This window comes from Salvelinus fontinalis, chromosome 11 (assembly GCF_029448725.1).
Source record: "Salvelinus fontinalis isolate EN_2023a chromosome 11, ASM2944872v1, whole genome shotgun sequence".
Classification (NCBI taxonomy): Eukaryota; Metazoa; Chordata; class Actinopteri; order Salmoniformes; family Salmonidae; genus Salvelinus; species Salvelinus fontinalis.
The window spans coordinates 24,215,530-24,238,464 of NC_074675.1; the positions used below are offsets into that span (position 1 = coordinate 24,215,530).

At 43.4% G+C, this 22,935-nt stretch overlaps 1 protein-coding gene across 3 annotated transcripts; it reads right to left on the minus strand.

Moving 5' to 3' along the window:
- Positions 1 to 3,671: 3,671 nt before the first annotated feature.
- Positions 3,672 to 18,068, minus strand: tfec (transcription factor EC). Of its 3 annotated transcripts, none has more exons than XM_055938045.1 (8): positions 17,741 to 18,068; positions 12,323 to 12,574; positions 11,637 to 11,738; positions 9,351 to 9,393; positions 7,852 to 7,908; positions 7,456 to 7,531; positions 6,391 to 6,538; positions 3,672 to 4,883 (listed from the first exon to the last, which is right to left on the minus strand). In XM_055938045.1, the coding sequence occupies exons 1-8, from the start codon at positions 17,795 to 17,797 to the stop codon at positions 4,425 to 4,427; spliced, it is 1,194 nt and encodes a 397-aa protein (XP_055794020.1). In that variant the 5' UTR covers positions 17,798 to 18,068; the 3' UTR covers positions 3,672 to 4,424. The 3 variants fall into 3 exon arrangements, with proteins under 3 accessions (XP_055794020.1, XP_055794019.1, XP_055794021.1); XM_055938044.1 differs by having other exon boundaries at positions 12,323 to 12,589; XM_055938046.1 differs by lacking the exon at positions 17,741 to 18,068 and adding an exon at positions 16,891 to 16,977.
- Between the last annotated feature and the right edge of the window lie 4,867 nt (positions 18,069 to 22,935).

Genomic DNA, 22,935 nt, shown 5'->3' on the forward strand with positions numbered 1-22,935 from the left:
AGCCCCAATGGAGCCCCAGTGGATGGCTCCTCTATGGGCCCAGGCTGAATAACACGGACATCTTCGATCCCTGGTGGATCCCCAATGGCTCCCTCAGGCCCCAGGGCTCTGGTTATAATGGGATCAGAGCCAGTCGGGACCATTCCCTGGACACAGTGCAGTTAGACACACTATTAGCCGAGTCTGTGGCGTAAAGGAGGCTGCCGGCTTCATTCCTATACTGTAGTTCTTGGTATGTTCATAGACGTGCGTAAAGACAACATCTGGCCACGTAATTGAATGTATGTCCATATGCATGACCATATGCCTAGGCTATTCATGTGAACACGCATAGAAAATAGTGAGTTCAGTAATGGTTCCTTTTTTCATTTAATTTGAACACTGAAAGAAAAATGTGCAGAGGGATGACATTAGCATTTCAGAGAAACCTTGATACGGTTGGTCCTGGCTTTCAGCACGGAGATATTAACTGACTATATGAACGCTACAGTGTTCTGTTCTCTCTGTCGCTGGTTGGATTGACGTTTTCCTAATGATGTGCTTTGTGTCTCTCTTCTATGTCCCTCCACTCACCTCTCAGCCCCGCCCACTGATTTAAAACACATACAACTGTAACCGCCTGCCTTTATTGTCAGAATAAAACAAAACTGCGGTCCGAGACACCTTTGGTCCCCCCCTCCGCGCCCCCATCTGTTGAACATCTGGAATTGTGTGGCGCAAATAATTGGAAGTCAATTTGTTTGAAGAAATGTTTCGACGTCTGTTTTGATTCATAAAAATCTCTGGAAATCGCATTCATTTTTATAGGGTTTTCGAAGCCCAGCTGGTTATTTTTCATCTCTTTGTGTTCCGTCGTTAATGCGATGGTTTGCTAGCGTGTGACGTGGGAGTTTGTGAGAGACTGGTCATGGTGTGGTCTCGCCTCGTAAAGGCTCAATGGACTGGAGGCCCAGCCCCAAAGGATCATGGAACATGTTGGGGTGGTACTGTACAGTGTGGCAGAGGGGCGCTACAGTATCTGCAAATATCAAATGACACCCTGGTTCTGGTCAAAAGTAGTGCATTATATTATAGGGAATAGGGTGTCATTTGGCCATGGTCAAAAGTAGTGTACAAGATTGGCAATGGAGTGCAATTTGCCATATGTATCCAGTGCCCAGGATCTCTGGATCAGAATCAGCATGCTGTTTACCACACGGCAACTCTGAGTCGAGGCATGAAAATACATATGACACTTGATGTTTGGGCCCTGCTGTCACTTTGTTACTCACAGTCAAATTTCATTGAACTTGTGCACAAGCCTTGTCGCAGGCCAGATGCTGATGACTGTTTGTAAATTGTATTTTTTCCCCCCTCCTGCTCGGGTTGGTGTGGCAGGTGAGGAGGTGAGAAAATGGTGTGTGTGTGCCTATGCGCACGCACATATACATATGCAAGTGTGTGTGTGTGTGTGTGTGTCAGAGTGCTCGTTGTGTTTCAAAGTTGCCATTGGCAGCTTCAGCAGGTGAAAGCGTTGTAGCGCGCTAGGCTGGCAGCTGTGGCATGCTGTACAGGTGACAGCTCTGCAGCATCCGTGTCAACTTTAGTGGGAAAAGGGGTGAGAAATTGTTGTGGTGACAGAACTCTGCCCTAGCACCTCGGAGGTTCATTACGTCTATTGGGTTTATAAGACTGGCGAGTCTGTATTGGAGTCCATATACTGTACATCTAGAAGAAACCCAAATGTACTCCTTGTAATTTTACTGGGGTAATGTTAAAATTATGTTCATCATTTTTTTTTTAAATAAGGATATTAGAAAGTAAGGAGTTGATTTCACATTAACATGTGAAAGCCTTTTGGGATTTGTTCGCTTGCCTTGCTCGTTAATTCAACCACAATAGTACTAAAACTCGCTGGTTTTGTGTTGGGATTGGTAAAACGAGAGCTTTTTGGGGTTTTGACATGAGTACACAGCATACTGCTGCTACCTACTGGTGAATTATGGCAGTGAACTACTGCTGCCTCGAAGTGGTGAGGTAACGCTCAGCAACGCACAGAAGTTATACAATAAAGCAATGAAAAGCTTATTTTACAAACCACACAGTTTTGGCAGTTATTCTAGTAGAATAATAATTACAATCTCTGTCGTGTGCAGAAGGTTAGACAGAGGGCATGGCAGCACCATATCAAGGAAGGTTTTAAATATAATAAACGAGTCTGTTTTACATCTTTACATTCATCTTTAGTTATTGAATGTATCGGTTAATGTCTCCTATATTAAACTGTTATCGGATACTCTTAACAATGTCCGACTGTTTTGTCAATCTAAATAAGACATGTTGTGTCCCTGTCTTGCCCCTGAGTTTCCAAAGCTGTGGTTTAATGAACTGTGATATTCCGAATAAAAGTTCCCAGTTCTGATGTCACCGTTGCCTCAGGCCACATCACTGTTTGAAGCCCTTGAGTAGAAGCCCTTGAACTTTGTTCAATATTGTCTTTGATGTAGCAAGGAAACTGGACAGGGTTGAAATGCATTCAATTGATGAAATGTGTTGATTCTTTTAGTCACATAATGATAAGCTTGTGTATCCAAATTATTTGTTTTATATTTTTTTGCAATAGGAGAGTATCTGGAGAGAATCGTATTGACATCAAAATGTAAATTGTGCCTTTGGAAAATGTATTTTAGTCACGCAAAGTTCTCCGAGACCCTCCATGTTTTCTCTTTAATGAAAATCCATATTTACCTTCCATAATTGCGTTGGCCAATTACCCATAAACATCACTCATCGCTTTGTAGTTGGCCTGCCTATATTTCATAATGATTCGTGGTTCAATTTTATTTTGTAGCTGGAGAGGAGATGCAAGCAGGAATCTTTCGATTTCATTATGGGAGAAACATACAGCGAATAACATTCTAAAACATTAATTTAGAAGAGCTTTGATGAGGAACACAGGGTATCCACTGAAACACATTGAAATGTTGTTTTTTACACTCTGGACTGTTTGTTGTTTTATTAATGCATAACTTTTACATGATTAGAAAATATCCACTAATTAAAGATTTCTTCTAAAGATTTCAGCATTATATGTATCCAAAACAAGTCTGACTAAACTTTTCTGAGTCCATTTTTTTTAAGCAACTATTTTGATTCTCAATGATTAATTTGACATATTCTTTCAAATCAGTCAACTAGCTTCTTCATAGAACTTTTTAACGACCGCGTTTTTTAAAGCCTACTCTATTCTCTCCTTTAATTCTGCCTTTTCCCTGTCCTTAAGAGCCGCTATCTGGATCGTCATCATCACTCCTCATTTTCCCATTCTCTCTGTCTTCTCTCTGTCGCTCATTTACTGTCTGTCACCCTGGGTGAAACCTTCATTTTACCCACACTCTCACCTTTGTTCAGACAGTTCCCCTGTATGGACCTTCATTCGTCAGTTTAGCCTCATAGGTCTTGCCTCTGACTATGTGATAATCAACCTCTCTGTCACTCTTCCTGGTTCATAACTGAAATGCTCCTGTTAGATAGGAGAATAATGAAAGTTAACAGGTCTCTCCATCATTTTATTTTATTTTATCGTAATTATCTGTGATAGAGTAGGCAATATTACAAATTGAACACGAGAGCTTTTGTGTTGGGTATGTGGTAAGCATGTGTGATTATAATGAGAAAAAAAACACCAAATCTGATTTATTAAAAAAAGGGGTTTATTATATTTTCCCCACCCCCACTAAGAATAAAAAAAGAGAGCATGTTAGATAATGTCATGTTTTTTTTAGGAATACATGGATTAAAACACATAAATACAACATTTTGTAAAAATAAATTTAAAGACAAACAAAGGAAGTGTTAGGCTTTTTCGCCAAGTATCACTGTTCCATTTTAATTTCTGTCTAAAAGAGGAACCACCAGTAACTAGCTCTAGATAGGGCCCATCAGTGAACCTCAATGGTTTAAAGTCCTTTTATACAATAACTGTAATAGTACACATCTGAAAAGGACACTGTCCTCTTTTGGCATATTGCAAAGACACAGTATAGTTGACAGTGGTGTACAACAACCCCAGTGTCCAATGCATTGTGGAACAGTATTATATGATTAGTATGGACCGATTGTCTTTCTCCCTTTTTCTCACGAGTCTGGTTCTGTCCGCGAGGTATGTACTCTCCACCAAAGTTCGTAAAAAGTGGGAGTGCCAGTGGTAACTAACCCTGGTCCTGGAGAGCCACAGGATGTGCAGGCTTCTGCTCCGGCCCAGCACTAACACACCTGAGCCCACTAATCAAGCTCGCAATGATTCGAGCTGGTCAGTAGAATCGGATGTGTTGTTGGTGCTGGGCTGGAACAAATCCCTGCACCACTTTGTGAGGGTGACCAACTGCTCTATGTCCTTTGAACTTTGACACGGGGTCACCGTGGGGTCGCGGAGGGGTCAGGGATCATAGGTCGTCATCACCATCGTCCGAGCTGAAGCTGCTCCTGTGACTGGAGTCCTTGGAGGCGTCGGGCGAGCCGGCGGAGAGAAGCGGGTCGATGCCGAACGGCGAGAGCGGGTTGTCCATGAGGATCTCGTCCAGCCGTTGCTCCTCTTTGAGCGTGGCGCTGAAGAAGTCTGTGAAGTGAGACAGCGGGTCGGAGAAAGTGGTGGAGCCGTCAACCACCCCCTGACCCTGGTCTGTAACCCCAGTGACGCCCCCAGTGGTCATGGCTGGCATGGAGGTCCTCTGGAGGTACTCCCCGTCCAGTTCTTCCTGGTACAGGGGTGGCTGGGGACCCTGCTGTGACTGGGGAGCCAAGGGCTGCTGCTGTTGTTTGAGGAGGTGGGAGGAGAGCTCTACAGTACCCAGGGCAGTGGCCATGCTGGGGAGGCCGTGAGCACGGGCCTGGATCTCCAACTCCTGAAACGCACAGAAAAGGACCAAGGATCAGGACAGTGTTCTTCTCAGATACATAGGAATGGGAACAGTGTCGAATAAGAAGATTTTTAATGAAGGAGGTGACTCTTCTTAGAATGAGCTCGGTACGAGTTGGCAACCCTTACACACACACACACGCACGCGCGCGCACATGGATGCATACACATTACACACACACATACCCCCTCCCTTCCTCCCCGACACACACGCACACATACCTCATAGTCTGGTAGATGATTATGAATTGACTTTAAAAAGCACTCTAATGTAGTGGAGGCCGATCCATTTAATCTACCCCTCCTCTCCAGACCCCCCTCTCAGTACGCAGCCAGGGCCCTCGGGATATGTGTTATATACATGACGGGGAGGAACCAATGACAAAACCTCATCAATCAGCTACCAGCAGTTCAGCAATATGGTTCACGCCTCCCCATCGACGCTCCACGAGCAGTAACACCATGGATAATAGTCTGTTGTCAATCTACCTTGATAACGGTTAAGCTAGCATGTCGTTTAGCTAAACAAACTCAGGGGATAAAAAGAGTGTAGAGGAATGCGATGCAAGTGAGAAAGCATTGCTGTTCCCACGTTACGTGATGCAAAGTTATAACCGTCTATTTTTCTCAGTTTCAACATCTTTCTGTAGGATTCCAACAGTACATTTAAGTAAGACTGGCGTGATGTTTATCTGAGTGATGCTTGGTGTTGATGCTGTCTTTCTCCCTACGGTGTGTTATCAACTGTCATCAGCGCTTATTTGGCTAGCGCTGTGAAGCTAACGTTCCGTTAAATGCTTTTGTTAGCTCTCTCCACATGAAATGTCTCTTTTCGTCTCGTTTGTGTTTTATGTGTTTTGTTGGTCTCGGCGTCCTTTAGGATGACACTGTTACATTGAGAAGTTTAGCTTGACTGTGAGTTCAGCGTAAGAGCCAGAGCCGTGAATGATTCATTTGGTGGTTAATAGCGATGTCTCAGTGGCTGAGGACATGTGGTAACGTCGCCACTGTCTGCTTGGCTCTGCTCTGCTGCCATGTCAATACCCAGTCGCCCCGTTTTAATGCATAATTTTTGGGCGAGGGGGAAGTGGAGGGAGAGAGGCATGGCTCTGGGTATTATTAGGACTCACAATCTAATTCTGACCTGATTCCTACTTCCGGACGGATGGAGCCGAAGTCTATCACTCTATTTATTAATCAGGTATTTATTGTGGCTTGGAGAGGAGAGGTGGAAGAGAAGAGTGGTGATGAGAGAAGAGTGGTGATGAGAGAAGAGTGGTGATGAGGAACTGCTTGACAAACATCATTAGGAGCAAGTCCGGTCTCTGTCAGGGAAAGGGGTTGGGGGGGGGGGGTCTCTATTGAGCATAAGAGCCGTGATGGTGCACATTGACATGGTGTTAAGGATGGGGAAGTCTCTGGGTTGGGGATCTGTAGTGGTAGGGGGCTCGGGTTTTGAGGGTGTCTGGCTTTCTCTCTCCCGTAGTCCATACCTGGATCCTGAGCAGTAGCCTCCTGTTGGCCTGCTCCATCTTCTTCTGCCTGTTCTCCAGCTCTCTGGCGTGCTGCTGCTCCTTCTGCAGCCACTTGATGTACTCCACCGACGCCTTGAGAATGGTGCCTTTGTTCCAGCGCATATCACTACGGCAGAGGGACGTAAAAGATAACCTTTTATTCACCGCCTCAGCGGAATGTTCTGTACAAAAACTTACGCAGGGACCCATTTTTTATATATGAATAAGAAATGGTGATTTACATGGCCAATTATTCATTCTCGGACATTACATCCAGCCTTTGAATGGGAATTTTAATAGAATAGTTAAGTATAAGTGCGTCTGCAGAAAGTCCATTTTGGAACCGCTTGTATGGTAAAATTAATCCTCAAGTAAAAATAGGTGTCGGAAGAGGGGGGAAAATGTGACTTTAGAAGAAGCCAAGAGTGCAGGCCCCATTCCCTGATACCATTACTTTTTAAAAAGGAGGAAGCAGCTGTAAAATGCACCTTTCGTTGGAACAAGACGTTGGTCTGCTCTACAGCTAATAATCTTCTTTATCTTGTCTTAATGGCACGACGACAGCGGTAACCTTCCATTTAAATTCTATCAAAAGTTAAATTGCTGTTGGGCCATGTCGGATTCCAATTCCGGCTTCCGTATTCCATCTTAGTGGGCCAATTGTGCTCAAACTTTGATTCAAATGGGTGGTGGCCTTCTTTGCGTTTGACCCCAATCTTCATCATTGAGCTCTAAGCTGTAGTCTACTGTTGAGTGCCCAAGGAGGACACAGACTCACTACTTTGCAGAGCGTGAAGACTACAATAGCTACTCAAGTACACCCTTGAAATAGAAGCGAAATATGCTCTTGAGTATTAATTTGAATTCAATTAACAACATTTAGCGGCCTGTGCTTAGTATTTCATATGCTTAACACCAGCCAGACATTTGCACTTCTTTTCATGGCAATAGACTTGATCATGGGGAGTTTCTTTGAGTCAGGTAAGCTAATGTTTGGAACATAATACAGACTGAGAAAAGTGTAATAAGCGCAAGATGACTTACGGGTCATTCGACTTTGGTATCATTGTTCCAAGTTCTTTGATTCTGTAGTTGATATTGTATCTTCTTCTTCTTTCAACTGGTCAGAGAGAGAGAGCGAGAGAGCGAGAGAGCGAGAGAGCGAGAGAGCGAGAGAGAGAGAGAGAGAGAGAGAGAGAGAGAGAGAGAGAGAGAGAGAGAGAGAGAGAGACACAGAGAGAGAGAGAGAGAGAGACAGAGAGAGAGACAGAGAGAGAGAGAGAGAGAGAGAGACAGAGAGAGAGACAGAGAGAGAGACAGAGAGAGAGACAGAGAGAGAGACAGAGAGAGAGACAGAGAGAGAGAGAGGACATTGAGTTACTTTAGTGCCCCACACAACATTTCCCGAACGGTACCCCTATTGAGCAGGGCGACTCTTACTCAAGTTGTGATTGTCTTTCTTCTGTCGTTCTTTGGCCATCACTCTCGTTTCATGTTCTGTGAAACACAAAGAAGAACACAGCCTGATAAGAAACGCACACAGAGTATCAAAGAAGCTCCAGTCAGCCGATACACAGTTCTGGCCTGGATTTCTGGGGTGGCAGACAGTGGAGATCATCTTTGCCACCACAGACACAAAGTCTGAACCTTCCACAGAGTCTGAACCCACACACTCACACACACATTGAAAGGGCTCAATTTATCCCACTCGCTCCCAGCCCGCCTGGCATACATAACTGCGCCTCTTCTCTTTGGTTCATTGTGAAAAATCTGTGTCCTCTTTTAAGCCACTCAGGCTGGCAATTAAGTCTGCTTAACAAATTTGCTGATCTACCCATGAGGGGAAAGGCATGCTATATCATTCATATGCACATTCACATTCACATTTCTCCCAAACTATATAATTAGAACCTGTGATTGGATTTCTCAATTCGTCTCTGTTGATTCAATAAGGTCATTTAGACCTCTGTGTAACTGCCCGTTGTTCCCGACCGCACACTTATATGAAAAATATACTAATTCACTTATTTTCTCGTCGGAGTGAAGCGTTCTTGAGGCATCCTTTCTATTTCCTAAATCAATTAGCTTTACTCGATGCATGGCATTTATAAAACATTTCTCAGAGGTCCTTTGTGTCGCGGACTATGGACAGAGGCCATTGATAATGAGGGATGTGAGTGATACAACTGTAGTCCAAACACTACACATTTAAGGGAAAAATCTATTTGCTACATGTAAACATATTTGCCTTGTTTTCCTTCAGCTTCCTTCTTCATTGGACTTGATACGGCTAGACAGTGAACTCGTGCTACTACACATGCACCCTATCGAAGCGATCCGTAATTTATCCAAAACAAATCCATGTTGAACCTGCACTGTCTTCCATTATAAGGAAGTGACTGACAAGTTGTAGATGCTGTATAGAATACACAATGGCAATCGGCTGAGAGCAGACAAACTTAATCTAAGGATATTCATGAGTTTACTTAGTAATAAGTTGAATAGTTTGTGTAGGATTAACGCTGTACACATCAGGGTTGAAGAAGAGGGCCTACACAGCATTTTGTCATAATTTTACTCAGCTAAAGAAGAAAAATGACTAAATGGATTACTCTTTCTTGTTTCCTGTTGTCGGGCACCTTAAAAAAATGCTAAACTTATTCATTCCTAAAAAGAAAAATGGATGCCAGTAACTGACATGATTTAGACTTGTCAGGAATGTGTCACCTAGAGTGTTGTGCTTCTATGCTACGGTATGTGGTTGAGTTTCACACTTCTATCCTCTTTCGATGTGATCATGCATTGATTATTTTGATCATCTTTAGTGCTATGATGTGTGTTCGTACCTGTGACTTGTGTGTTCGTACCCCTTTTTACAGTAGTGAGCTTAGTGGGGCGTGAGGTGGGTGTCATTCGGCCATGAGGGGCCGTAGTCATACCTGGTTCACACCCATAGATGTCCAGCATGCTGCTGCTAAGCACCTGGAGAGAAGAAAAGGAGAGGAGGAAATGGTTGAACACAGACGCACAGACACGGAGAGATAACGTTTCATTCAGACTCGGGGACCTCAAGTTCACTAAGTCATTGAAACTTTTGGAAGCAGATGACTTTGGCTCATTTGAAAGCATTGAAATGGTGGCAGGAATTTGTAAGGCTTTCAGATGAGGGCAAACATAGCACTGTTGGCAGTCCTGTCACTTCTCAGCCCTCAGGGCATTGCTTTGTGTGATCCAGCAGGAGAGGCTAGGGGCCTCCATGTCTCCCCACCAGGGGCCTTGCCTGACCACAGCCCTGTTTGCGTCCCCTAAGGCCCTCTCAGGTCCTCCTCTGGGGGTACGACCTCGCTCCGTGCCCCTGTTTACTAGCCTAATAGTACCATTATCAGTGGCCACAATGGCTACTCAGCTTGAAAGGGCCCCAGAACACAGAGGCGTCTGTGTGTTCAAAATAGCACCCCACTGGATGAAAGCCGGGTCATAACCCGCCCAAACAGACACCAAACTGTTTTTCTACGCCGCTTGTCCACTGTGAGAAAATAGGCATATATTTTCCCGAACAAGCCGGATAACTGCGGTCTCTTTTAGGAACTCTGTTGGAATGCAGAGGGATGCATGTATGCATGTCTAATCTTAGGGAGCTGTGCATTTTTGGGAATCCTACAAAAGCCGGCATAGCTGTGTAAAGACAATTTGTCACTGTGTATGTGTGAAATTCAGTTCCTAGAGTAGTGTAGAGAGGGATAAGAATAGAGGTCAAGTTATGGGAGGGAAGGAAGGAGGAAGTGGGAGAAAAAGAAGGAACTGTAGACATTTCAATATTTGCAGTTGGTTTGCTTTGCCTGTAGATGGCTTTCTCTCCGTCATTATCTCTAACAGAGGGGGGGGGGGGGGGTTACTTATCAAAATGAAAGATTGCGACAGTCCCCCGACTGCTCACATCGTAATCACTTCAATCCGCTCCCATCTGTGTTCCTGGGATATGTTGACATGACAAAACGACGTGATGCATCGTACTGTATGACTAATTAGAATGAATTGATCCATTTAAGCGCACTATTATTTCGGAACAAGCCCATCGGGAGTGTAGGCATTAACCCAATCCAATGCCTCACTGCCTCGCTCTAAATCTCTCCTCCTCTCCCTTTTTTTCCTGTCGCTCTGATCTTCACTCTCTACACCCCCCCTCCCCCCCGTCTTGTCTTTCCTACACACACACACACCCCTCTGCTTTTCTGTCACCCCGTTTTTTTTCTCTCTCCTTTTCTATGTGTGTGTTTGTGTGCATGCCTGCCTGCTTGCCTCTGTCTTTCTCTATCTCTCTTCATCTCTATCTCTCTGTCTGGTTGGCCTCTCCTCAATGCCTCGCTCTTGAAATGCGGTGGGAACACATTTTCCTTTAGTACCACATACCTCTGTGGTGAGTTCAGGTGTGTCTATAATCGCTACTCAAATGAGTCTTTGTTTTTGGAATTCAACTCCAGATATAATTCGCACTGGGAGCACTTGTCTCTGCTGCCGTCCATGCATTTCTCTAATGGAATGCCTAGTCTGAACAATATATTTGTTGTTGTAGTAGATATCTAGCATAGTCTCGCCGCTCTCCCTCTGTCTTCTTGACTACCATTCCCAAACTCCATGGCAGTGACCAGTGTCCATGTAGGGCTTTCAGCCAAAAAAAGAAGAATCACAAACTTAGTGTTTATACTAATTAACACATTATTTCCCACACTGTCATCAATTACCGTGTAATGACATCACTTGCGGATTCATCCGTATTGTTCGGCATCTTGAGAAATGTGAGAAATGCTTTAAGCCTCAACCCAGGTGAAATGAACTTTGACTCATCGGTGGACTTAATCTGACCTCACACAAAGCCAGCTCCTTTTTTTCCCAAGCAAGTCAAGCCTGAAAGTTCATGTTTGGCAGAGGAAGTAGTTCTCATGTTCCCCTTTTAAGTCCTTTAAAGAAGTTAGTTAAGCAACTTAACTTTAAAAGCTGAACTTAACTACCCCAATATATGCTCTTCGTGAGTGTCAAGAAGATCAAGGATCTTCTGGGAATCACGTCTGGATCAAGGAATAAGGTCAGCGAGAATCAATAGACGGAAGCACCTGCATGTCGATAGCATTTCTTCTGTTTTTACCCTTAGTTTTGCAATTCAAATAAGTGTTTTTCCCTTGACATTCGCGACTGATATAATAGTTTATATGATTAGTCATACTTACATTGTTTTGCATTATGATGCTGGGATCCATACAATCCAAGCCCCCGTCATTGAAGCCGGACTCCAGGCTAATCAAGTCATCAATAACTTCATCCATTGGAAACTAAAAGAAGACAGTCATATTGTACCAGCCTCAGTTCAATTCAGATACATTATGTATCCAACAACAGGTAGTTATAACGTTAGGTGAGCAAATGCTCGCATTGTAATTCAATGTAACATTTCCTTTCGCATCGTCTCTAAACCTATCATTCAGAGGGAGGGACAGTTAGGATCCTAATCCAATAACAGACATTTCTTCACCACCATGCTGGAAGAGATCAGCCATGGCGGGAACAAAGTGTTTGTTATCAAACTACTTTCCTCCTTAACAGAGATTCTCTTTAGGAACTGAATCTCTGAAGTTATTGATGAGCGTTTCAGAGAGAATGGGCGGGTCACTAGAGATAACTGAGTTGTTCACACAGCCGGTATCTCAGGTAAAAGAGAATTAGGACTCTGTAATCAAACCTGCATAGTGTGATTAAATCACCTAACTATTTTTGTCACTGTAAGGACCTACTAAACAAAGACATTGAGATAAAACAAACAAATAGTGGGATTGATTGAATCCCAACACTAAATATCAAAAGGTACCTAGATGAGCACTTACTGTTGTTGAAAAGATCAATCAAGACGCTCACTCACCTCGCTGTCGTGGTTGGATGCCAGGGTCAGCAGTGTAACGGGGCTGCTGGGGGTGCTGCCATCACTGAGAGGGGCCATGTGGCCATTCCTCATCACTGGAACGGTGCCCAGGAGCTGCCCTCCCTGCGCAGTGGGGTGAGGGTGGCCCCCCTGTCCCCCGGCCAGCTTGGAACCCAGGGTCAGGTACTGCTTGACCTGCTGACTCTGGGCCTGGTGCAGGTGGAACTTAGAGCCCTCCAGGTGGCTCTGGACCTGTTCCATACAGACCTAAGATCAGTTATTGGGTAACACAACAGGCAACGGTTACTATGTAGTCTCAGATAACAGAGTTTAGTGTTAGTATGCAACCTAAGATAGACATCAAAAAAATAAAAGTCCCCGCTCAGTGCAGTCTCAGAGAGAGCATTGATAGTGTAGCAAGTCGTGAGTCATGTTGAAGCTGTTTCGTCAAAATTGTTGTTAATCATGTTTTACCCCTGAATTACAAGACAAATCCTCTTGAATTCCCAGGCAAGTCACGGACAAATCAAACCTCAGACAGGCAGTAAGAAGATGATTTACCGTAAGTGTCAAAAGTTGTAACTAGCTGATGTCCCAATGTAGTATCCTTCGTATCCTTCAAATGTCTATGCCCTAAATGTCTACACACACCACACACCTACAACCGACTTACTAAACCAATATCTCAACAAAGTGTCCAAGTCGACTTCATTGGAGTGTGTATACTGTTGCTATTGAAACATTCATCCTTACGTTGGAAACTCGGCCTCCGTCTCGCATCTTGTAATAACTACAGTCCCTTAAGTGTGGCATTCTCGTCAGTCAGAGAGAGACTGTCTTCAGGTCTGGTCTGCTAGTTGTAGAACAGCTCAAAAAGTAGCAGTAGGACTGCGGTTAAGCTGCTGCTATCCGGTGGCTATCCTGGTGAGTTGATATGAGTTGATATGTTGAGGACTGTCCCCTCCTCTCCTCAGCCAGTGTCTTTATAAACTTCTTAAGGCTCTGCACTAAATTTGCTAATTCGGCGAGAAGCCGGGCTATCCCTTAGTTTCCCTCCGTGATAATCACTTCAAACAGAGACTCATCAGATTACCCCCGGGTTTGATCCCAACAGGATATCTGCCTATGGCTTTTGCCTATATCTCGACTAATTCAACGGGACCGCCCTGTTTCTGTTTGGGAGTTATCGGCCAATCACGATCGACCCCTAGTCCGGACTCTCTACGATCTCCTTCGGGGGTCTAGTAGTTGACTCTAGCACAATTGGTTCTTTCTTGTTCTTCTTTTTTAAATAACTTTGGATGGCCATTTGCACCATGACCCCTCCTTTGGCCGCTCATTGTCTAATATCAATTACTCCAAGAATAACCCTAGATGGACTATTCTGGGGGCTAATTTTAGTACTGTAGCTATCGTGACCCTATTTTTATCCTCTTGTCTAAAAATGTTTTACTCTTGTCTAGGGCTATAAAGGGGATTATTGTAGTCGTTTTTTTATTGGTTTACGGTTGCTTAAGTATTTTGGGAAGAATTGGTTGATTGATTATTAGGTCGACTGAATGAATTGGGTTTTAATTTCTACTATCAGTGAATTCCCATGAGATTTTAACGTCTTTACTGGAAACCATTTGCCTTGCTGATTGAACCCCTGACAGTAAACGTTTGTCTCCTTTTAGGAGTAGCTTCTGGCTTTCTTAATCATTCCTCATTTATTCAATACAGAGAAGAAGCAACTCGGGTCAACGTAGGTCTGTACTACAGTTGTGAAGTTGTAATCCTGGTCATCATATAGGAACATTCAGATTTCCCTTCTTTTTTTTAAGCTCCAGATCACAGCAGACAACCGTGACCACTTGCTCCCCTTTACTCGAATACTAGCAACAACATCTTGAGGTTGTAAAAAATAAAATAAAAATCTACAACAAAATTACTAGAAGCACCTGATTTGACCACAGACACAGATGCACATTTTGCACATAATGATAGTATAGAATCAGTATTTTTGGTCAACACCAGTGCTGTCGTCTGTCGTCCACATAGCTCACATAGATGACTGGCCCTGCTCAGAATGGACTCCCGCACGACAGTACTGAACTTGTCACCAATGAAGAGAGAGACCAAGTCTCATCGCTGGCAACTAAGGGCTAAACAAGATACCATTTGTTACTCAATCAACATTTTTCTAGAGCGGATGGAATGACTGCCAGCGTACTACACTCAGCTTGTTGTCTGAAGAGATAGAGGTTGTCCTTGGATTAATAGCCTTCTCTCTACTGTACATGCAGCAGGAGACACGCCTATTAGGTCGTTAGGGGACATCTAATTAGATTCCTACCAAGTAATGTATCTTCTGTCACTAATGCGCGGCACGACAATGACAGGACTGTGCATGAAGACAAGACACAATGCAGTTCACTAGGCACAGAATAAGATATCTGCCTGGAGAATCGGCAATGTAGACGTTTGTAAATGACTTTGACACTCTTGAAAATGGAAGAGTTTGTGTTTATTCTATTCCACTTGTTGGAAATGATTGTGATGTCCCTTCTGTCATTCAGTGGATTGTCGTGATCAGAGTCCTATATTAAAAGAGTTAGGCCGACTTTTAGAATTGTGAATATTGTTCTAATTCTAGACAAATCAGTTACGTAGCATTGTTTGAATATTACCCATGTAATGTTAATGGGGAGCTAACATGGCTGCCATAGAATGTTGAAGTGTCATGTAAATGCATCATCATTTATACAACGGGTGGGTCTAATCCTAGATGCTTCATGGTTAAAATTGCATTCCAGTCGGTTTCTATTCCACAAGTTACCAGTGGCCAAAGCAATGACGTTGAAATGCCTATTTACTCTGTTCCATCTCACTGCGCAATCCACTGTCTCATCAGCCCAGCCAGGCAATTTAGAAACTTGATCTCCTCTATAAAAAAACATCTAGACATTATCTTCCATTTCTTTTAGACTAGCATTTGGTTTTCAACAGCGGAGATTTGTATAAACCTTGCTGTCGGTCTCTCCAACATCTGCGACATTGTTTGAATAGTAAAATTCGATCTCCAGCTGTCCCATAGTAATGCACTTGTCGGGACGAGACAGACAAGCGGACAGTTTATCTCAGCCAGTCGGAATCATGAATCAGTTAGCATAATTTTTATGGATATATACAACGATATTTCAATAGAAAACTAAATGCAGCTGGTTTGCAGTCTTTCCAGATTCAGTTTGAAGTGATTGTGCTAGCTGTGTTGTTGGCTAGCTTCTCTGAACAACAGTGTCCTAATGAGTATGCACATTTTCTATGCCAGGCAAAATCGCGCATCATTAGCTCATTGTTATGAATGTACACCAATAAATGTCACAAAAAAAAACATCTTAAACAAATGCAAATGCAGCGACTTTGCTGTTTGACGTGACTGTAAGTTAGCCGTAGTTGGCTAGCTAGCAAGCAAGGGATAAGAACGTTGCCAGCCAGTATGGCAATGGAATATTTAGAACAAACGACTAGGTCGCGTCCATATACACAGAGCAGAAAGACTTAACGACTGGGTCGCGTCTGTGGCAACCGAACCGATAGAACAAACAACCAGCCGGCCTGGGAAGCAACCTGAGATTCGTGTCGGGACTATACTGTCACGTCTGCTCCCGCACCCACACACCCTATTGGTTTGGATATCGCTTATAATTATTTTCTTCTATGTCAAAATGACCCAAAGTCAGGTTTGTTTGTGCACTCGACCCATGCCATTATTCTGTCCCACTGTACAGGATGCATAGTTGAATGCTCTCCATATCATTCCACTAGCATATACATCAGCAAGCAGTATGCCTAACAGACATTGGCACTGTAGATGTACTGTAGGCCTGAGGCAGACATATTTTGTACTCCCAATGCAGTTGGCTTATGATTGAATCAGAGCATGAATTTGTTGTTGTTTCGTTTGTTTTTCTAATGGCTGGTGGGGAGAATATCCATGAGAGCTTTGATTCCTATTAGGACGGCAGCTGTGCCCACTTCATAACTTTGTTTTCACTACTTAAGCCACTAAAACGAGGAATGTCTCACAGGCAGAGAAGGGAGCGACAACTTACTGATCTAATCCATGGATCACTCTGGGACTGACTCTTACTGTCTGTCTCCTACTCTGATGTATGACGTACCACATTATTTCACACGACATAGCTGTGATGGCACTGATAAAGAAAGTGCATCATGTTAATGAAATGTTCTGTCGGTTATGATAAATGAGAGTTAAATGGGATGCACAGTATGTCAAAGTCAACAAGAAAACACGAATAATGTATGGACAGATTCAGGCTTCCCATTAAATTAGCTTTTATGAGGAATAGGGTCATAAAAAGTTGGGCTAAAAACATTTGCAAGACGAAACTTGGTAAAACCATTCAAGTTCTAACAACATCACGTAAGACAAAATTTACTAAGAACGCTTTCAAATACCAAATTAAGTTAATTGATGTTTTTAACATTTAAAAGTACTCGACGAACTATACGTAATATCCATACTCAAATCTACTTTAAATTGTGACAAAGTTGCACTGATTTACCTCAGTATGTACTTTCCTCTTGAAGTCAGACAGTGAAGCCCCGCAGTAGCACAGTGATCTATGGTCTTTGAAGAGACGCCTCTGTACGTCACAGAGCTCACTCCCAGGTAGCTAGTGTTCACTATTCTAGATAGCCAGCTATTGTTTAACTCAGTTTCACTCTTACACAAGTTCTTGTTTCACTTCAGACTAATCTGGATTATGAAACACTGGGTTATTATTTCGCTTGGACAGGCTTTTTCAATTCTCGACAGAACTTTACAACTGTTGGGATTCATTTCTACTATGAATCAAAAACCTTTAGTGTTATAAAGCATTAAGTATTGTGAAGTAATACTACTACAGTAATTCTATGCAGTAATGCTCTTTCTGTGGTGTAAATACAGAAATGGATACAGAACTATATGGAACACGACAGATATGTTCTCAGACATGGTTCCTGTGGATATGCTGAGCCAGCTAACCAGTTAATAGCTGTGACCACACATCTGAGATTGTATAGAGGGAGGAGAGATAATTCCACACTGAGTAGAATTGCCCTTTTTTGGAATGTCAGTCTTGAAGATCATGCTCTTTGGAACTGTGTGTGTATGTGCATGTGTAAGTAGTAAGTGAGTATTATATAGGTCACACAGAAAATGCCATTACAATAACCCACCATACATAGACACCCCATCAACCAAACAAAGCACTTTCACTTGTATCCAAGCACAAGATCTGCGAGTACCTCCATATACATGCAGTATCCTGGGTGAGACTGCAGAGACCCCCCTCCCCCTTTTTTCTCCCTCTCTCTTTCCCTATTTATCCCCCTCTTTCCCTCTCTCCTTTGCCTGCTCATGTCACCTACCGGCAGTATCTGGATCTCAGTCAGAGTGATAACTTTGACCACACAGGATCGACTCATGGCTCCGAGAGTGACGGCCTCCGCCTACAGAGACGACTCAGGCAACAGAAGAAGAAGCACTGCCGTACTGCCTGTCCGTCAGGATCCCAGAAACAGAAAAAGGAGAAGAAGAGAGGAGCTGCCATGTGCGCTTCCTGAGCTTTGCTGAAACTAACGTATGTCGTTCCAGGAAAGGAAGGTATGACACATCAGCTTTTTGGAGAGCAGGTCCGCTTCCTTTAAGTCTGTGTGGGCGTGCGTGAGCCAAGCACTCATTGCAAACCCTAACATTGGTTAGGAAAAGGCCTGACTGTGGCAGAAATACAGATGGCAGTTGGTCTGAAGCAGGCAGGGGGGGGATAGTTCTGTGTTCCTGCCTCCGACTTGCCACACTTTCCTGCCTGAAACCCTTTCAGCTCTGATTAGCACATTCCTCCCAGGTTATCTCACTGACACTCACTTCCCCAGGAATCCCTTTACTACACACACACACAAACACACACAGGTCTCACTGGGCATTCAGAAGGCCTTGTGCTTACCAGAACCTCTCTGTACCAGAAGTACTGAGGACAGCAAAGTGGAAGCTTGTGTGACTCAACCTCTTGATCCTGTAGCGTCAGATAATGTCAAAACATTCAGCGAAATGTCCAAGCCAACAAACACCTGGTCTGGGAAATGGATTCTTCCATTAGGGAACCATATTTCAGGAATGAGACTGATAGTGTTTTTTAACGCTTTCTCTGCCAAATATTCTGCGAAAACGTTGTGTTGTGTCTGTTTGTCACTATTGCTTAATTCTCACTACTTCGGTCGGTCAGCCGTATCAATATTTGCGATGGTCAAACGCCCAAATAACTTTAGACACAGTTAAGTAAACGTATCAGAGCTGAATTTAGGTACAGTCAACGCAATAAGGGTTCAAATGACAGTACAGCGAAGCAGATAGCAAGCACATGGTCTTTGGAGTGCATGCTTAACTTGACACTTCAATGCTCAATTAAGGCCAGTGTCTCGCAGTGTCGTGAAGAAGCATGTTGTCGTGAACTCGTTTTCTGGTGGGAGGCGTGTTTGGGACGTAATAAACACCCATGTCTCTGGGCCTGAATGGTTCATGATTTTATTCTTGTGGGAAATCCTTGTGGGAAATCCTTAAGCTGATACCGTTAGGCTACTGGCCTTAGTTGAGTCATCGTGTTAACTGACAGTTTTAATTATATGAGTAAATGAGCAGTCGAATTGAAGTGACACTTTAGCCGATGTTTTGGTATCATTTTGTTCTGCGTTTAGTGGACACATTTAGTGGACAGGAAGTTCTCAACTGGGAAGGAAGTTGGAGTTCTCAGACAAGTGCTTGTTCAGCTCTCTCTCTCTCTCTCTCTGTGTGTGTGTGTGTGTGTGTGTGTGTGTGTGTGTGTGTGTGTGTGTGTGTGTGTGTGTGTGTATGTGTGTGTGTGTGTGTGTGTGTGTGTGTGTTTGTGCGTGTGCACGTGCGTGTGTGTGTGCGTGCGCGCCTGTATCTTTGTATGACCCCTTATGCCTACGTCTATTTTCGCCACTGCTGAAACTCCTGGCTTGCCATTTTACATTCATCTTGGGGCCCATCCAGAATGCTCACCTTTGTTAGTCCCACACACCACAGCAGATATATTTAAAACATGAGCAAGGTACTTCCTGTAAGAGTTGGCCTGCTTCTGAGACGAGACTTCAAAGTCCTGCTCCCACATCTAAGGGCTGTTTTATCCTGCTAGAAAAGGAATGCATAATAGCCGCGGCACCTCCCTTTAATGATTGATATATAAATTAAATATTACAGCCATTTTAACGTCAGTGTTATATGTGTGCCTAACTGTTACCTTGAGTTTGATGTTGGTATAGGGGTGGTATGTGCCTGTACTGGAAATGTTGACCTTGTATTCGTACGTTTCTTTACAACGCGCATGTACCGTCGCCCACGGTATATTGGGAATAGAGGGATGTCTACTGTGTAGATGGATATAATGTTGATTAGTTTTAATGAGGACTTGCTTGTCCGTACCAATCATATCTATTGTACAACATACAAAATCCGACAGCATGCAATATATCTTGTAAATTCTGATATGAGTGAATTAGGAATATCATTGCATTCCTCGAATGCAATGTAACATTTTAAGTGCGTTGATTTTTTATTCTAGATAAACCTGTAATTAGCTAATTAGTGGCAATATCTTTTGTCCAACGCATATCTTTCCGTTTCTGTTTTAATCATCCATAGCCTAAAGAGGTCATCAAACACTGAATGACCCGTTGGCTAACTAACAGTACCCTCCACACAGACACACATGCACACATACATACATGCACACATACATATGCACACACACACACACACACACACACACACACACACACACATGCTCATACACACACACGCTCACACGAATCGAGACTTTTGAAGAAGAGGAGCAGCAACGTTACAAACAATGTCATACACTTCTAATAGGTTCGTAGGGTGGAGAGGGGAGATGAACGAGACCGTTCTTCTTTAGTCATTTCGCAGGAGATGAAATTACAGTGAAATGGAGTAATGTGATTTTCGCCCTTAAATCAATTAGCCTGGTCCTTCCCTGTCATGGATGACAAGAGGCTGTTCACAGGGACACCTGAGAGCTAAGGCATCTAAGGTCATCCTCCTCCCTCCCTGCTTCCTTCTCTTTGCTCCTGTTTAAATGACAGAGATTAGAAGGTAGATTGGAAATTTGGAAGGTATGCCAATTTTCCTGTGAAGCTAGCAGCGCCAATGAGAGGCGTGCCTGTATGGATCTCCCTGTGATACGCTTGTCTTGAACTAGGGTAATGAGCTGCTATAGTAGGGGAGAACTGTAATTTCATTTCTAGGGTAAATTAGTTTAAATTAAATAGACTGTCATGACCTGATCTGTTTCACCTGTCCTTGTGATTGTCTCCACCCCCTCCAGGTGTCGCTTATTTTCCCTGGTGTATTTATCCCTGTGTTTCCTGTCTCTCTGTGCCAGTTCATCTTGTATGTTCAAGTCAATCAGCGTGTTTTTCCCATGATCCTGCTTTTCTATTCTCTTTTACTAGTCCTCCCGGTTTTGACCTTTGCCTGTCTTTCTGGACTCCATTCCCGCCTGCCTGACCATTCTGCCTGCCCTGACCTCGAGCCTGCCTGCCATTCTGTACCTCTGGAACTCTGAACTGGTTTTGACCTTTTGCCTGTCCACGACCATTCTCTTGCTCATCCCTTTTGGAGTGTTAATAAACATCTTGGACTCTAACCATCTGCCTCCTGTGTCTGCATCTGGGTCTCGCCTTGTGCCTTTATATAGACAGAAAACAGAACAACTGCACCGTTACTTTTGTACCTGTTGGTGGGGCGGGAGTAACACAGCCTTGGGACAGAAGTAACAGCGGGCGAGAAGTGAAAAATATCGGTCTTTTCTTCATGTTTCTGGTTTGTAATGCACGTTACTTAATTTCATGTTTGTGTCAATTTGAAATAATTAATGCTAAAGGTTCGTAATTTATGAAAATTAACCATGCGTCAATATCGCAACGTTGCACAACCACAATATTTTGCCTTCCAATATTAATCAGATTACAATTGATCACCTAATAGCTATGTTAACCATAATTTCCTCATCTCACGTTAATGGGAATGTAGTAGATGTTTTTCACAATTTTCAATGACTTCCTGCTTCAATAAAACATCTTTGTTCTCCTCACAGACAGACATAAAGACACTGTACATGGGTTGAATGGGGTTGTCAGGTGTTTTTTATTCACTGTTTTTGAAAATGATGAGATATACTGTTGAGGTGCCACTGAAAGGCTAAAGACATGCTGTTAAAATGCTGCTGATAGTCTACAAATAGTTTGTTGAACACCTGTAGATGAACTACAGACAGACTTTGACATGTTACTGATAGTCCATCTGTAGATACTCTACAGACTATCCAAATCAAATGTTGCTGATTAGAGAAGCATGATCAACATCAACTACAGAATGCATCAATACAATTTGAGGGCTCAGAATATCCCCTCAGTGTCCCTCTTGTCACAGAACATTTTACCTTTACAATTCAGTCATTTAGGAGATGCTCTTATTCAGAGCGACTTACAGGAACAATTCGGGTTAAGTGCCTTGCTCAGGGGCACATCGGCAGATGTTTCACCTAGTCGGTTCGGGGATTCGAACCAGCGCCCTTTCGGTTACTGGCCCAACGCTCTTACCCGCTAGGCTACCATCAAATGGCTATGGTTGTTCTTGTCATTACTCAAGCACGAGCAGCTTTAACTTCAGGAGGTAATAGTGTGACAAATCATAAACCTCCCTGATGGTACTCACGAAACCCTCATCTCCCCCTGAATCACCAAATGGCCATCTCCTGCCACATGACTCCTCCATCCTCCACCTGACCCTCAGACACAAAGCTGCCCAGCGCCACAGAGCAGTGGCTTATGGGTAAACTGCTGTGTCTGTGTCTGCAGTTTTGAAGGGCATCTTTGTCCCTAACCTTGGCTGAGCACTGGGTTGACCACTGGTCTGGGACTAAATGGATCCTCTTTATTGTCATCCTCTGGGTGATGTTAAGAGGAGTGGTGTTGCAGGCTACGTTAAGCTGTGTTTTGGCAGAGAGTGAAGGGGAGTACAAAGCGGTCACTTCTGTAACATTGATGTCCTAAGATATGCACTCAGTAAAGAGATGTCGATACCGTAACTCGAGTAGAGCACAATTTCATGGAACAAATGTACTCAAGTTTTTTTCACTTCCAAGAAATATACCTGCGTAACAGAGGAGGCCGGTGTGATGAGCTATAGGAAGATGGGTTCATTGTAATGGCTGGAATGGATCTATGGAACGGTATCAAACTGATCAAACATATACAAACCCCATTGATGCCGTTCCATTCATTGCAGTCCAGGTAATACACTGAGCCCATCCTCCTATATCTCCTCCTACCAGCCTCCACTGCTGTATGATATAGGGGATATTTTCTTAAGTAGATGTTCCGACAACAGAGTAGTAGTCTGAAGAGAATGCACGTCAAAAGCAGACTGAATACTATCGTTGTCGTACTGTATACCGAACGCAATGATATTTTCACTGAATGGCCTTTCCATTGACAAAATCTATTTTCACAAATTGATTGAATTT

What these genes read in the sequence shown, in the direction of transcription:
- tfec (XM_055938044.1), bottom strand. Translation starts at nt 17,797, where the DNA reads ATGAGTCGATCCTGTGTGGTCAAAGTTATCACTCTGACTGAGATCCAG. An exon ending in CATCTATGGGTGTGAACCAG is followed by an intron (nt 7,909 to 9,350) that starts GTATGACTACGG and finishes TGTGTTTCACAG; the next exon opens with AACATGAAACGAGAGTGATG. An exon ending in GAAAGACAATCACAACTTGA is followed by an intron (nt 7,532 to 7,851) that starts GTAAGAGTCGCC and finishes CTCTCTGACCAG; the next exon opens with TTGAAAGAAGAAGAAGATAC.